This window comes from Channa argus, chromosome 1 (genome assembly GCF_033026475.1).
Source record: "Channa argus isolate prfri chromosome 1, Channa argus male v1.0, whole genome shotgun sequence".
NCBI classification, from domain to species: domain Eukaryota; kingdom Metazoa; phylum Chordata; class Actinopteri; order Anabantiformes; family Channidae; genus Channa; species Channa argus.
The window spans coordinates 24,322,716-24,335,112 of NC_090197.1; the positions used below are offsets into that span (position 1 = coordinate 24,322,716).

At 39.1% G+C, this 12,397-nt stretch overlaps 1 protein-coding gene across 4 annotated transcripts in view; it reads right to left on the reverse strand.

Moving 5' to 3' along the window:
- The window catches only part of ptprua (protein tyrosine phosphatase receptor type Ua), a 194,143-nt gene that overhangs the window by 27,166 nt on the left and 154,580 nt on the right, over window positions 1–12,397 (reverse strand). Inside the window, exons 15-20 of one of the 4 annotated variants that reach the window (XM_067508739.1) lie at window positions 11,821–11,850; window positions 11,202–11,362; window positions 10,680–10,867; window positions 6,415–6,487; window positions 5,199–5,275; window positions 2,169–2,186 (exon numbers count right to left, since the gene is read on the reverse strand). In XM_067508739.1, coding sequence (XP_067364840.1) covers window positions 2,169–2,186; window positions 5,199–5,275; window positions 6,415–6,487; window positions 10,680–10,867; window positions 11,202–11,362; window positions 11,821–11,850 — 547 coding nt within the window. The remainder of the gene's footprint in view (window positions 1–2,168; window positions 2,187–5,198; window positions 5,276–6,414; window positions 6,488–10,679; window positions 10,868–11,201; window positions 11,363–11,820; window positions 11,851–12,397) is intronic. The other 3 variants (XM_067508749.1, XM_067508756.1, XM_067508765.1) reach the window with 3 other exon arrangements.

The window sequence follows — 12,397 nt, forward strand, 5'->3', positions numbered from 1 at the left end:
AGAACCTGGCACCAAATGTATCATGTACTTTGTGTACAAGTAAAAACTAAAAATATATTTTGCAAAACCCAACAACAGTTTGAAACTTCACAAATTATACTTTTGTTTAAAAAAAAAACCTACCCACTATTGCAGATTTCCAAGGGACCCAAATTATCACTGTTGTAGCTGCCTTCCCTTGTTGCCAAAAACTGCTAAAAAAAATAATTTCCTGTGGGGTGACTTGTGTGGAGCAATTACTGTACATCATAGAAAAAAAGCTGTCACAAAATATTTTTATCCCTCCTCATCCTTTTAAAACTCAAATGTCCAGTACAAGATGTTTACATGTTTTGGAACATTTGTAAATTTGGTTCCTGCTGGCACTCCTCACGCTCAGGTGTGTTTATTTTCTAAGCTAAGCAAACATATTATTTTTTTATTGCTTTTACTTTTAATATTAAAAATAGATCCTCATGTATGACTCCATTTACCAGTTCAAGTTGCATTTATGAAAGCACAATCAGGCCAACGCAGTTCATAACAGTCAAATAAGTACATTCATGCAGAGTTTTTATGCACGGTAACTTCCATCTACAGTTTAAATACAGCAGTGAACAGTTGCTGGTTACACACAATGACTTGCCAAGTGACCAAATTTCCAGCAAAGCATCGAATTCAAAAGAACTTGGAAATGTGTTTTCACTGGATGACAATTCTTGTCTGAGATGCCTGATAAATATGTTCCCTGTTACTGATGTACCTCTTGTCCTACAGATCAACTGAATCAAAAGTTGTGACTACTTTACCTGTGATTTCTCTCACTCCCTTGCTCTGTGCTATAGTTTTTCCCAGTTCACTGTCACTGAACACACAGGCAGGTGACAAATAAAAGAAAAGACACATAAAATGTACAGTACAGGAGCCACTATGAACATTCAAAACACCCTCAGTGCCCTGGCATTGACATAAGTCTCTCTCTATAGGAGGAACATTGTGGACAAATTAATTTTAATTAATAAATTAATAAATTAAAAAAAAGAGAGATATGAATTGTGGGGGACCTGAACAAAGCTTGTTCACAGTGTTATTATAATAATATTGTCCTCATTACTTAATCTGCTGACGCTAAGCTAACACCTCATTCACATCACCTAAATCATTTTATTTCAAATGAGCTGATGTAAAATATTCATAGCAAACCCCTCACACACTGTACACTTTGTTTTCCCAGCTAAATATTGCTAACCTGACTTTACAGCAACTGACCATTTGAAGACCCCAAAAATGAACTTCGAAAAAGCTTAAACTACTAGGAAATCAATCAATCAATCAATCAGTCAATAATTACAAAAGAATAAACTGGGTCATCCTGCCTTCATCAGATGCCTAACTTCAGATACCTTAGCTGTAGCTTACGTTTTAAAGGTGGACATATTTTTCTTGAAATATGCTGGACTTACGATCCCTCATCAAAACAAAACTCACAAGAGTTGTGAAGTTCAGTTTTCGTTCTCTCAGCTCAAACAGCATATGCTCAAGTTCATTCAGGTCTACTTGAGTATTACACATATTGACCAAGACCCACAGCAGTAAAAATAGACCTAACCCAATTCAACTGAGTAGAAAATGGACCCAACCCTTCTTAGGTCTCTGGTCCCGGGTTGGATCTCAGTTCCATAGACCAAAGAGGGCCTGCAAAGACCTCTAATTCACCATAGTTTTCATCCTCATCAAACCATTCAGTGACCCCTCATCCTATAATAATGGGGGCATTGCCATCCTGTTCTCCATTTACTCAGGTTTTCCTCTAATTTGTCACCTGTCTGTATTTACAGTGCCTGCTGTGTCATTGTTTGCATGTTAGCTTTGATCTAAACCTCATCTTCTCTCCTCTGTGGCAAAACTATCCGTCCTTTTACATGACAGCCTGATGTATAGGAAGTATGACAGGTGTGCAACTGACTATGGAGGACACAAATACTGCTGCAGTCAGTTTTGTGGGGGGGCAAAAAAAATAATCTGAGGAAAGAAAGTTATGGCTAAAGGCAGAAAAGCAGCTCAGGGCAGAAAAGGAAAGAAAAAAAGATCTGCTGTTGGAGGGAAGCCATGAAGGGCTGGCAGGAAGAGAGAGGGGGCAGCATGAAAAGGGAGAGGGGATGGAAAGAGAGGAGAAGCAAGGTACTTACTTCCCTGTTTATCCGAATCTAAGAGATGCCAAAAGGTTGGGGGGGAAACAGAGAGATAGAAAGAAGAGAAGTAGGGGAGGAAACAAGAGCTAGTTATTGTGATTAAAGAAGTTAATGTGATGGTTAAAGAGCAGCATGTTCTGAGGACCTGTGGAGAGAATAATATTCAGAAATCTCAAATTCCTAAGTTACTGAATGTACCCATTGATTGCTCTTTAAAGCGTCAAGGATCAGGTAACCAACCCACCATGTTCTGGAATTACACTCGTCTTGAACGCTTTCACACCTTCCAGCTCATGTCCAATGTTAGAATTTAGTGGAAAAGCAGGAAATAGTTTGATCGGGGTGGCAGATAAGCCGATGCTATAAACATGATTTAAAGCTACAGTGACTTTTTTCAAAATTTTGTTTTGATAGAGGTATGTTTCAAAACTCAGTGTATCTTACTGTGGAGAGGTGTTGACATCTCCCTTAAAGACTCACAGAGATTTCTACAAGCTTTTGAGTGAGGCTCACCCTTCTGACTAATCAGAGAGTTCTAATCATTTTACTTGAATAGACAGTCTGGCAGCATTTTTATGTGTTGTAATTTGACTTTTAACTTGTGGACGGATTCTAAGACTCATGCTAACCACTAAATTAAGTTGAATGTTGTAAAGGTAATGTTCCCTTTTGGTTAACTATAGCCAAGCTTTTTTTAGTTGTAGTTTTAGTTTTACTCTTTTCTAAAGTAGGTTTTATTCACCAAACATTTTCAGCTCCTATAAATATTAATTCAAGCTCATCACTGGTTAAAATGTTTAGCATCAATTACAGGTATCATTTCAATTTGCAATATGCTTGGACCATTTATTATTACAAATAATCCATTTAGATAAATGAAACAGCTCAGATAAATATGTCACATGTAGGACTTAATTGATATTTCAAATATCCCCATTAGAACCCAGATAATGAAGAAGAAATACACTTCAGACAGATGATTTGCTGCCATGAAATGGGCTTCTTATATATTAACATGTATTGTGCTTTAGAACTACCACTGTGCAGAAGCAAATTCCTTGTATGTGATAAAAAGATTTGGCCTATAAATCTGATTCTATACAGACCTATTCTAACATGTTCATAATTAAAAAAAACATAGCCAAAACCATGTGGTAAATGAATATATTGGGAAACAGTTGTTCTACATGTCATAATATGAAGCATCAAACCACAGTTGACATTTAATAACAATCTTGGCATTGGATGTACAAAATCTGTATGCGATCTGTTTTCCTCATCATTACATATGAATGTTCCTCTTTGACAACAGGGTGGTTTGTTACCTTTCTGCCCGATAAATTTGTTACAACTCTACAACTCTTGTTACATTACAACAGGATGTGTCTTTATTGACACATGTATATTTTTCATTTCTGTCCCTGTGCAGTACTATATTAAACTCTACAACTCTACAACTTTGCTACAACTTTATTTTGTTGCTGTAATATCAGTTCTAATGTTACTGTACTCATTACTTCATCTTCTGACATGAAGCCAACAGCCCATCCAGTTCATCTAAATTACTTTAGCTCAAATGCAAAAAAGTACCAGGAAATCAAAATTATTCTTCAGGGATGACACTTGGGAATAAACTGCGTCATCGTGTCTTCCTCAGATGGCGCACAAAGACACACAAAGATGCCTACAGTACACTGGGCTTTAAGCTGAAGTAGAATTGGCCCGTCGTTCAAAGAAATTAAGCTTTTGGATCTGTGTGCTCAGCCATGGCAACCATCACTTCTCATCCTTGTTGCGATTTTCTCTTATCCCGAACAAATTACTGCTGCTTCCAACTCAGGAGTAACGGGCTCTACTTCCTGAGCACTAGAGCAGGGACAGTATCTGATAGCAGCTCTTCACGACCGCAAACACAAAATCCTTCAGCAACTTAGAGGGAATAGCGTCACTGTCAGGCTAAATATTTCAGCTACGTATGGAACATTGAACAATTGGAAACAAAAACGTTATTTCTTGCTACTAACGCAAAAGAGAAACTGCATTTGAATGAGAGGAAAGGTCAGTAAAACTTTTCAGTTTAACCCCATAAAAAAGCAATGTTCCATTTATTCCAACCCTGGTCTCTATGTATCATTTGGAATCATTTCAATTCACTGTTGTGAGCTAGGGGTCCTGGGATGTCATGCAGGTGGTGCTGTTAATGACACAAAGGTCCTTGGAGTATTCATCCTAATGGAGTCCTTACAGAGCACTAAAGGGGGTAGAGTGGCTGCGTGCAACACTGTGAGCTTTGACATTCTACTTTAACCGATGCCACCCCCATATGCTGAGTCAGGCATCCATTACTCACTTTACATTTCCTTTTGTTCAGCAAACAAGAGCAGAAACAAGGACGAAATACAGCATTCAGAGACCACAACGGCTCATGTCAAACCCTCAGATGAGTACATTTCAGAGCCACCTTCAAGTCACCCTTTCATTACGAGGGAACGGCAGAGCTCACAGCCTGGTATATACTGAAGGAACAAGTGACTGTCCTTCAGTTAAAGCACTGTTGGTCCACTAAATGCAAACCTGCTGAGATAGGATCTGGCAGGAGCATGAACTGCTGCTGGGATCGAAAAGGCTCCCTGAGATACTCACTCGAGCTGAACTGTAGGTGAGATCAAAACATCTGAAAGTAGATGAAAGGATCAGCTGTGTTACCGTGGACCCGAAAGCTCTGTAACATCACCTTTCAAAAGTTAGTCATGAGGCCCGTTGCTCCAAGCTCATGGGTTCTTGTAAGATCTTTGGCGCTGCTGCAGTCACTGCCAAGCCTGAATGTGTAAGCCTGCATAAATATAATGCTATTTTGTAGGTGTAGTTACTAAATGTCATGTTTGGTGTGTGTAACAGAGAGCTGACACAACCTCAGACGGTGTGTGGAGATGTCCTCTGGTTAAGCACTATAAGAAAATGTGATTAGTAAATAAAAGGCAACTAGTATGGAAGGGAAAAAGGAAATAAGACTGCAAGGTGACTTACGTCGATGTAGTTGGCATTGACATAATCAGAACTAGGGTCTGCCAGCAGAGAGTGAAGTTTGACCCGGTGGCGATCCTCTGAAATACACACACACACACACACACACACACACACACACACACACACACACACACACACACACACACAAATCTTTATATATCAGTTAATACAGTATATTTGTTTTTATTATTAGATAAAAAAAACTGATCTCAGGCCACCCCTATCCCCTACTTTGTACATTTTGGACAACAAGTGTCCTTTTCTGTTTCACTAAAGATCAATTGTCTGAGAATTTAGGATTTTACAATGGAAATTCATGCATTGTCGCCAGTAAATCCTAACCAAAATGGAATTAGCGTTTTCTCAAAAACATGCAGAGGTAGAGGAGGTTTTGTGTGCTCATTAGTGTGTCCTTCAGTCTGTAGAAGCACCTCAAATAGGAAGGCCAATTCTGAAACCATTTTATTTTGTTTTTCTGGACAAAAACATAAAACCCAGGGTCCAATAAGTCCCAAATGTACTCACCAAAGGCTCTGATGAAGGTGAAGAAAGATCATTAAATGCCTGTATTGTTTTTACTGTCAACACATCTACAAAACTATAAGATTAAACATCCTGATAATAATAAAATCAGGTTCTTGACGTGATGGTTTTAGTCTTTTTATCCAATTTATTGTCAAACAAAAATAATAAAAGCCGCTAGTTATTTTTAAATATTGCTGCCACAGCACTGTTGAAATCAATGGCCATCAGGTTATGACCAACTGCAATTATAGCAAAATAACAAAATGATTCCTTTGGTCATGTACATGTACACCTAATGAACCTTTGTAAAGCAGCGTTTCAGTGTCATAACTGTGAAAATGTGTTTTCTGATGGGTGACTCTCAACAAAGAGTGACAAAATGTTTAAAACATTTTACAACATTTTAATTCATAAAATATTAATTGCATAAATACTTTTTTTGGGGTAAAATTAACAACCATTGATCTGGAAACAAAAATAATCATTGGGCAGCTTCGGTTGACTTGATACAGGCAGCTGTGTCATTAAGTGCTAATCTAATTTACAGTATATGTCTAAAAAGCTATTAATGTTTAGCTTTGCTGTAGCCTATAATAAAAGAGACTGGAACAAAGCCAGGTAATAAGACCGTCAGTGTCAATTCCTCATTACCTGCTATTTAACCCATCAAGTTACATCCACAAGTACTTACGACTTAGCAAACTATCATGTCTTCCTTTGGTCTTGTCCTTCTTTTTGGTGACGTCCCAGCCATCAAAGAAGCTCTGCAAAGAAAAGTTCCATATTAAAGCAAGTCATTAAACAAACAGGGGCATTGTGCCTTTAATGCATCTCACAATAGAAATGACTTTGCTAATGGGCTCCTAAGTGTCACCCTAAGGTGAATGTTGCCAAGTCATCTGCAGACATCTGCCACAACACTGAAGAGGGGAGAGTGAGGCTGAGAGATGACAGTGGCCTTGAGGAGGAGGTGGCCCATTCTCATTCTAGACGCAGTGTGAGGCCTGCTACTTGAAAAAGCCGCTGCTGTATTGTACCTCTGTGCTGAACTGCTAAATTTGTGACAGCTGTTTTATGACACCCATCTACTAAATATGTTGGTGCAGCGAGATGAGTCGCTGAATCTAAATCAATACTATAAGCAAAGGAGAGTGGGAGGAGGGGGAAAAAAACAAACTGGAGCTAGGATGTGCCTTAGTTGACTCATGTCATATTTAGTTGCATTTTAAGTCCCAACCTGATGTCCCTGCTGTATTGGAAAAAACTACCAGGCTCTCGTTCTGAGTTATACAGCCAAACAATCACCTTCATGTATATTGTTTACATTTACTTCTTTTCTATTATTATTAGGGGGCAGCACTACACAATTTTTAGGCCGGAATACAATCTGATTCCTTTAATATTAGGTATTTGATTCTGAGCCAATATGTTGTTTTAGCCATTCTACAGTAAAGGTCGATTAAAAATATATATGACACTTTGAAATAACAGCTGCATAGTGTAATTAAACATGTCTAATTTATCAGGAGCTGGAGGCTCTGGTTCATAACACTAAGTTTTATAAGCTTAAATAATTGATATCTGCTGGAATGTAGCTTCTATAACTGATATGATGGGATTATTTAGACTCAACAGGCATCTCTGCTGCATTTTCTGGAGCTATAGACACCCTTAGTTATTTCACAGTAGTACAATGGTGTTACAGGCTGGAGTATCTTGTCTCACAAAACTCTCCTTTTAGATCCTTCCTGTATCGTGTCTCCAGCAGCCTTGGCTCCTGCTGCAGGAGATGTGCAGCACCAGTAGTGGACATAAATGAGAAATTGCTAGCTGCGTCTGAATGTAGACTAACATTCGCTAAAAAGGCAGAGTTTAGCTAATTCATTTCTGGGTTTTTGCCAACAACTACCTTTGAACTCAGAGTCTTACAAATCTTATAAATAAGTTTTCGTATAAGTTTTCATAATCTCACACATTTTAAATTTATTTTCCTATGCTGCAGAGTCCCGCCCTGTAGAGCTGATGGCAGCTCTACAAAACTAGCAAGTTGAGACTGAACACATCAGTAAAGTAAAAGGATCAGATTTCGATGGGCTTTATGTTTGCTCATGCAGATCCTTTAACAAATGCCAGGATCAGCAGCGATACTGAATATTTGGATCAAATCAGACCACCCCTAATTCTATTAGCTGAATTCCAGGCACTGAACACAGAAAAAAGTTGGATTTTAATTCTCAAATAGCAGCTATTAATATTACCAACCACACAATCACCATAGGAGAGACGTGTATGTGATGTTTAGATCCTTTGTTTGGTCCAGGTCCCCATTTTTACATTTATGAGCCATACGACACAGGTTCAAAACAAAGACGTCAAGACACGACTTATTTTTATATAGAATTTTTAAATATAGACTTCATAAAAAGTCTATATTAAAAATCTTTTTTCTTTATGTCATACTACACAAAACTTTTTGCTGCACATTTGTATAGTTTGCTGCTGTAATATGAAAATTTCCCAAATGTGATGACGAATAAAGATTTATCTTATCTAATCTTTATTGTATATCGTATGTGTATAGCTTGGATTAATACTGGTAAGCAAAAAATCTTTTCCAATAATGCTAAAAGGGTTTGTTACTACTTTTATATGAACACAGGCAAGAGTAAAATCTATGTACAAAAATCTCTCATGGACTTTAGCAGAACATCATGAGTTCATATTGGACACCCATCACTACTGTAAGATGCCAATAAAACAAGATTTTTTTAAGGCCTTTGAAAATGAAAAACACATATGATGCAATCCACAGGGGCTATTTTATTGGTGCCTTATGTGCAAACTACAGGAAAAAATTCCTCACCGTAGAGCTGCTGTCACCTTGTATCAGACAGAAATAAAAATAATTATACTGAACCTGGAGGAGAAAACACAGTGACATAGTTTTGGGGGGTCTGCAGACAAGGAGGATGTCACACCTTCTGTCACTGTGTTTATTCACTGGCTCTGGTTCCAGATGTTGGCTTCCAAGCACAACACACACAGATTACTGTACCCTCCGCACAACGAGGGCCTGACTCCTTCAAAACTCCCCACCATGCATTGCAACATGTCTGATCAATGGCAGCACTACAACCCTGTGGGAAATAAGGGTTATGAAGTCTGACAGCAGTGTGCCCACTGATCCCCTTCATCTTGTTTATTTCTCCGGGCGATGGGGAGAGCCAGACTGAGGAGTGAAAAAGCGACCCATATATTGATTTTGGAGGAGGGAAATTGGCTGGCCCCTCAGGGGATAGCCTAATGAATCGAAAAAGTGCATCTGGCTTCCTGAAGGTGGAGGTGCGAAAAAGGACTTTTCACTACTGGTTGATGTGAAAACCCTAGTATTAAAGTAAAAAAGAAAGATGAAAGGAATAACTTTGGAAGGCATAATTAGTCCACACAACACGAAAGGAAGAAAGTTCAGTACATCTGCATTATCTCTGTAATGCAAATGAAGTAAAACAGCATTTTACTGCTTGCTCATGGATGCTAAATGCTCCATTTAAGCCTTGTCTAAGGAAAGAGTAGTTGTCTATAGCAATATAGGGATGAGTTCTATACACTGACATAAAGATATTAGCAAATTCTGAATAAATACATGTATAATACTGTCTTTGCTTCCAGCTGGAGGAAGGATGATCTACAGTACATGTCATAAACAGATAAACTGACTTTCTTCACAGGGAAAAACACACTCTCTTGACTCAAGAGTCATACAGCAGTTGCCTTATCTGAATGAATATGATACAGAAATGAAATAACAAAGTCAATGCTAAATTGATATTCTGTTCACTATATCACCATAAATATGGCTGAGCAATTCATTAGGTGTCTTACTCATTAAGAGATACTTCAGATTCTACTAATTTTATTGGCAGATTTATTCACAGCAGCTTCTGCAATTCTGTACATAAGTCAGAAGGAAAATGGCAGGAAAGTTCCATCCACCCTGAAGCATTCCCTCTTTATTTCTTTTCACACATTACTTACAGATGCACTTTTACCATTTTCTAATTGTTTTGGCTCCTTTAATATGAGACTGTGTTGAATGTGTTTGGATTTTCTTTGCTGCTTTCTGACAGCAGACTTGGAATTTAGGACAAAAACAAAAATATGATTTTTTGAGCACAAAAAAAAAAAAAAAAAAAAGCACAAATTGTAGTTTAATATGTTCCTGCATTGGCAGTTTACTGAGACATCTGAACATTATTCCTTAGTGATCTTTGAATATCTAATTTCAAAACAATGGGCATTATTGTGCCAAAACCACATGTTTTTGTAAACACTATTTTTAGGGCTTCTTTAGCTTTAGACAAAAAAACATATTCATTGTGGAACAATCATGGTTTGGGTTGAATTAAGTTCTTAGTTAAGATGTGATCAGTGGAAACTACTTTGTTTTTTGGTTGGAAACAAGTAACATCTCCCATTGATCCAGTCCAAACCCATCCCTACACAGACTTTATCACTCCATGCACCTTACCTCGTTCTTTACTCCCAACATGTAATCACTGTGGCTGCTAGAAGGCTTTGTCACATGAATGTAAACACATTTTGTGGCACCTGCTCAATTGACTGACGTCCATTTGTAGTTTCCCATGATATGGCAAAACTCCCACTCTTTGTTCAGAAATAAATTGTGTTGTGTACTTTGTGCTACAGCCTGCAGAGCTCTGTGGAGGCCAAGAAAGATCTTCCGCACCCAACTGGGAAAACCATTTCTGTACAGACGTGGCTTTGTGTATGGGTGCACTGTCTTGTTCAAACAGAGGAGGCTCAAATATAAACTACTGCTACAAAGCCGGGAGCATGTTATACTGTTGTGGTGGAACTAATGTACTGGCCATGAATAACATGGACCAAATGTACTATTATGTGGCATCTTTTTTTTCTCCTCCTTCTATTTCTTACCTCATATTCTTGTTTGAAGCCGTACCCCTCAGCTGTCTTCATCTGGTTAATGTGCTGGAGGAGGTCAGCCACTCTTACAGCAGGGTGCAGCTGACCCGTGTGATACGGCGAGCTCTTTCTCCGACAGTGACGGTGTGGCGAGCCTCCCAGTAAGCTGCTGGACTCATTGACGGAGCTACGCTGTTCATCTGGGAACATGAGCACATGCAGCTCAGGCCATACAGCTGACACTATGCACTCTGTGACTCAGACTCTTATTAATTTAAACTTGTCTTAAAAATCTAGGGAGAAGCTGAACAACAAAAAACTGTTTTTGCAGAGACATGAGGTCTGATTGACAGTGCAGGGTATTCAAACAGACAAGAAACTTGCAGAAGATTTCTCTGTGGAGACCACCTTATGGTCTGGCAGAACAGATTGGATATAAGCTTGGAAGTAAACATGGCTGAAGGTCACAGAGGAAAGAGCTCCAGTTCTGGAGACACTTTCTTAAGAGTACCCATATGTTCCTTGCTGTCTTACTTCGAGCGCTGCAGCCATGGGCATCCATGAATGAGTGCGCCATCCTCTCATCCTGCTGGAGAGTGCTCTGCTCTGTCATGTTGCAGTCTAAAGAGCTCAGCTTCCGATTCTTCTCCTGCCTGTAGGACATGGCTGCCTTGTTTATGGCCACCTTCTTCCTACTGTAGAGATGCAGGCGGAGAGAGGCAGGATGGAGTGAGAGACAGAGAGGGAGAAAGAGTGGAGAGGAAGTGATTATAGGCAGAGGACAGTAGAAAAAGGGCAGAATGAGAGAAAACAGGCAAAGAGAAAGTAGGAGAAAGAAAAGGAAGGAGGGTGAGGAAATGAGAAATCAGACTAAGGGGGAAATCTAAAGGCTACACGACTGAAATTGGACAAGGGGAAAGAAAGATTTGGTGATAGCAGGAGAGTGTTGGGGTGGCAAAAAGGTTGTGGTGGAGATGGTGGGCCAAAGGAGAAGGGGAAAAAGGAGGGGGAAGTGGAAGGGGGGGGTCTATATTGGGTGGAGACAGCAATACCTATTTCCAGGCATAGTAATCCTGGGGCTACTACAAAGGGCAAGCAAGGGGAGGATGGTGTCAGGGTGGCACAGGGGAAGATGGAGAAAGGAGTAACTTACGGGTAGTAAGGGTAAGAATAGAAGTCCCTTCTGATTAGCATGAAGGAGGAGGAAAGGAGAGAGACATAGAGTGAGGAGAAAAAAAACAGAGGTGACTATGGTTTCTCACGATGGGCATCAGAAAGATAAATGAAGATGCTCAGTGTGTTGGAATGTTCCTAGCCAGCCGTCATGAAACTGGTTAAAGTGTGAACAATGAAGAAAGAACTGCAGCAACAGCAAGATGCAGCTAAGGACCAGCTACTGTATATTTTTCACATATTTATTTGATTACACAGTAAACCTCTTATGTTGCTGTATGTTTGATGTTATTGGCATTTTTTAAAAAGAGGGTGATTTTACAAATTCCAGGTGTTGCATATGGGAAAAAAGCTTTTTATGGTTCCAGAGGAAGCAGTCTGCAATTTGATAATTGGTCTCAAGAGATGGAATACATTTGCCAATAAAAACATTCGTGGGGTCTAAAAAATAGGAAACCAGCCCAGGCCTGCTACTCATCTCTGCTTAAGACTAATGGTTTAAGGCTAATGGTTTATGTTAGCAGTCATTATCTGCTAACATAACTCTGTTGTATTGT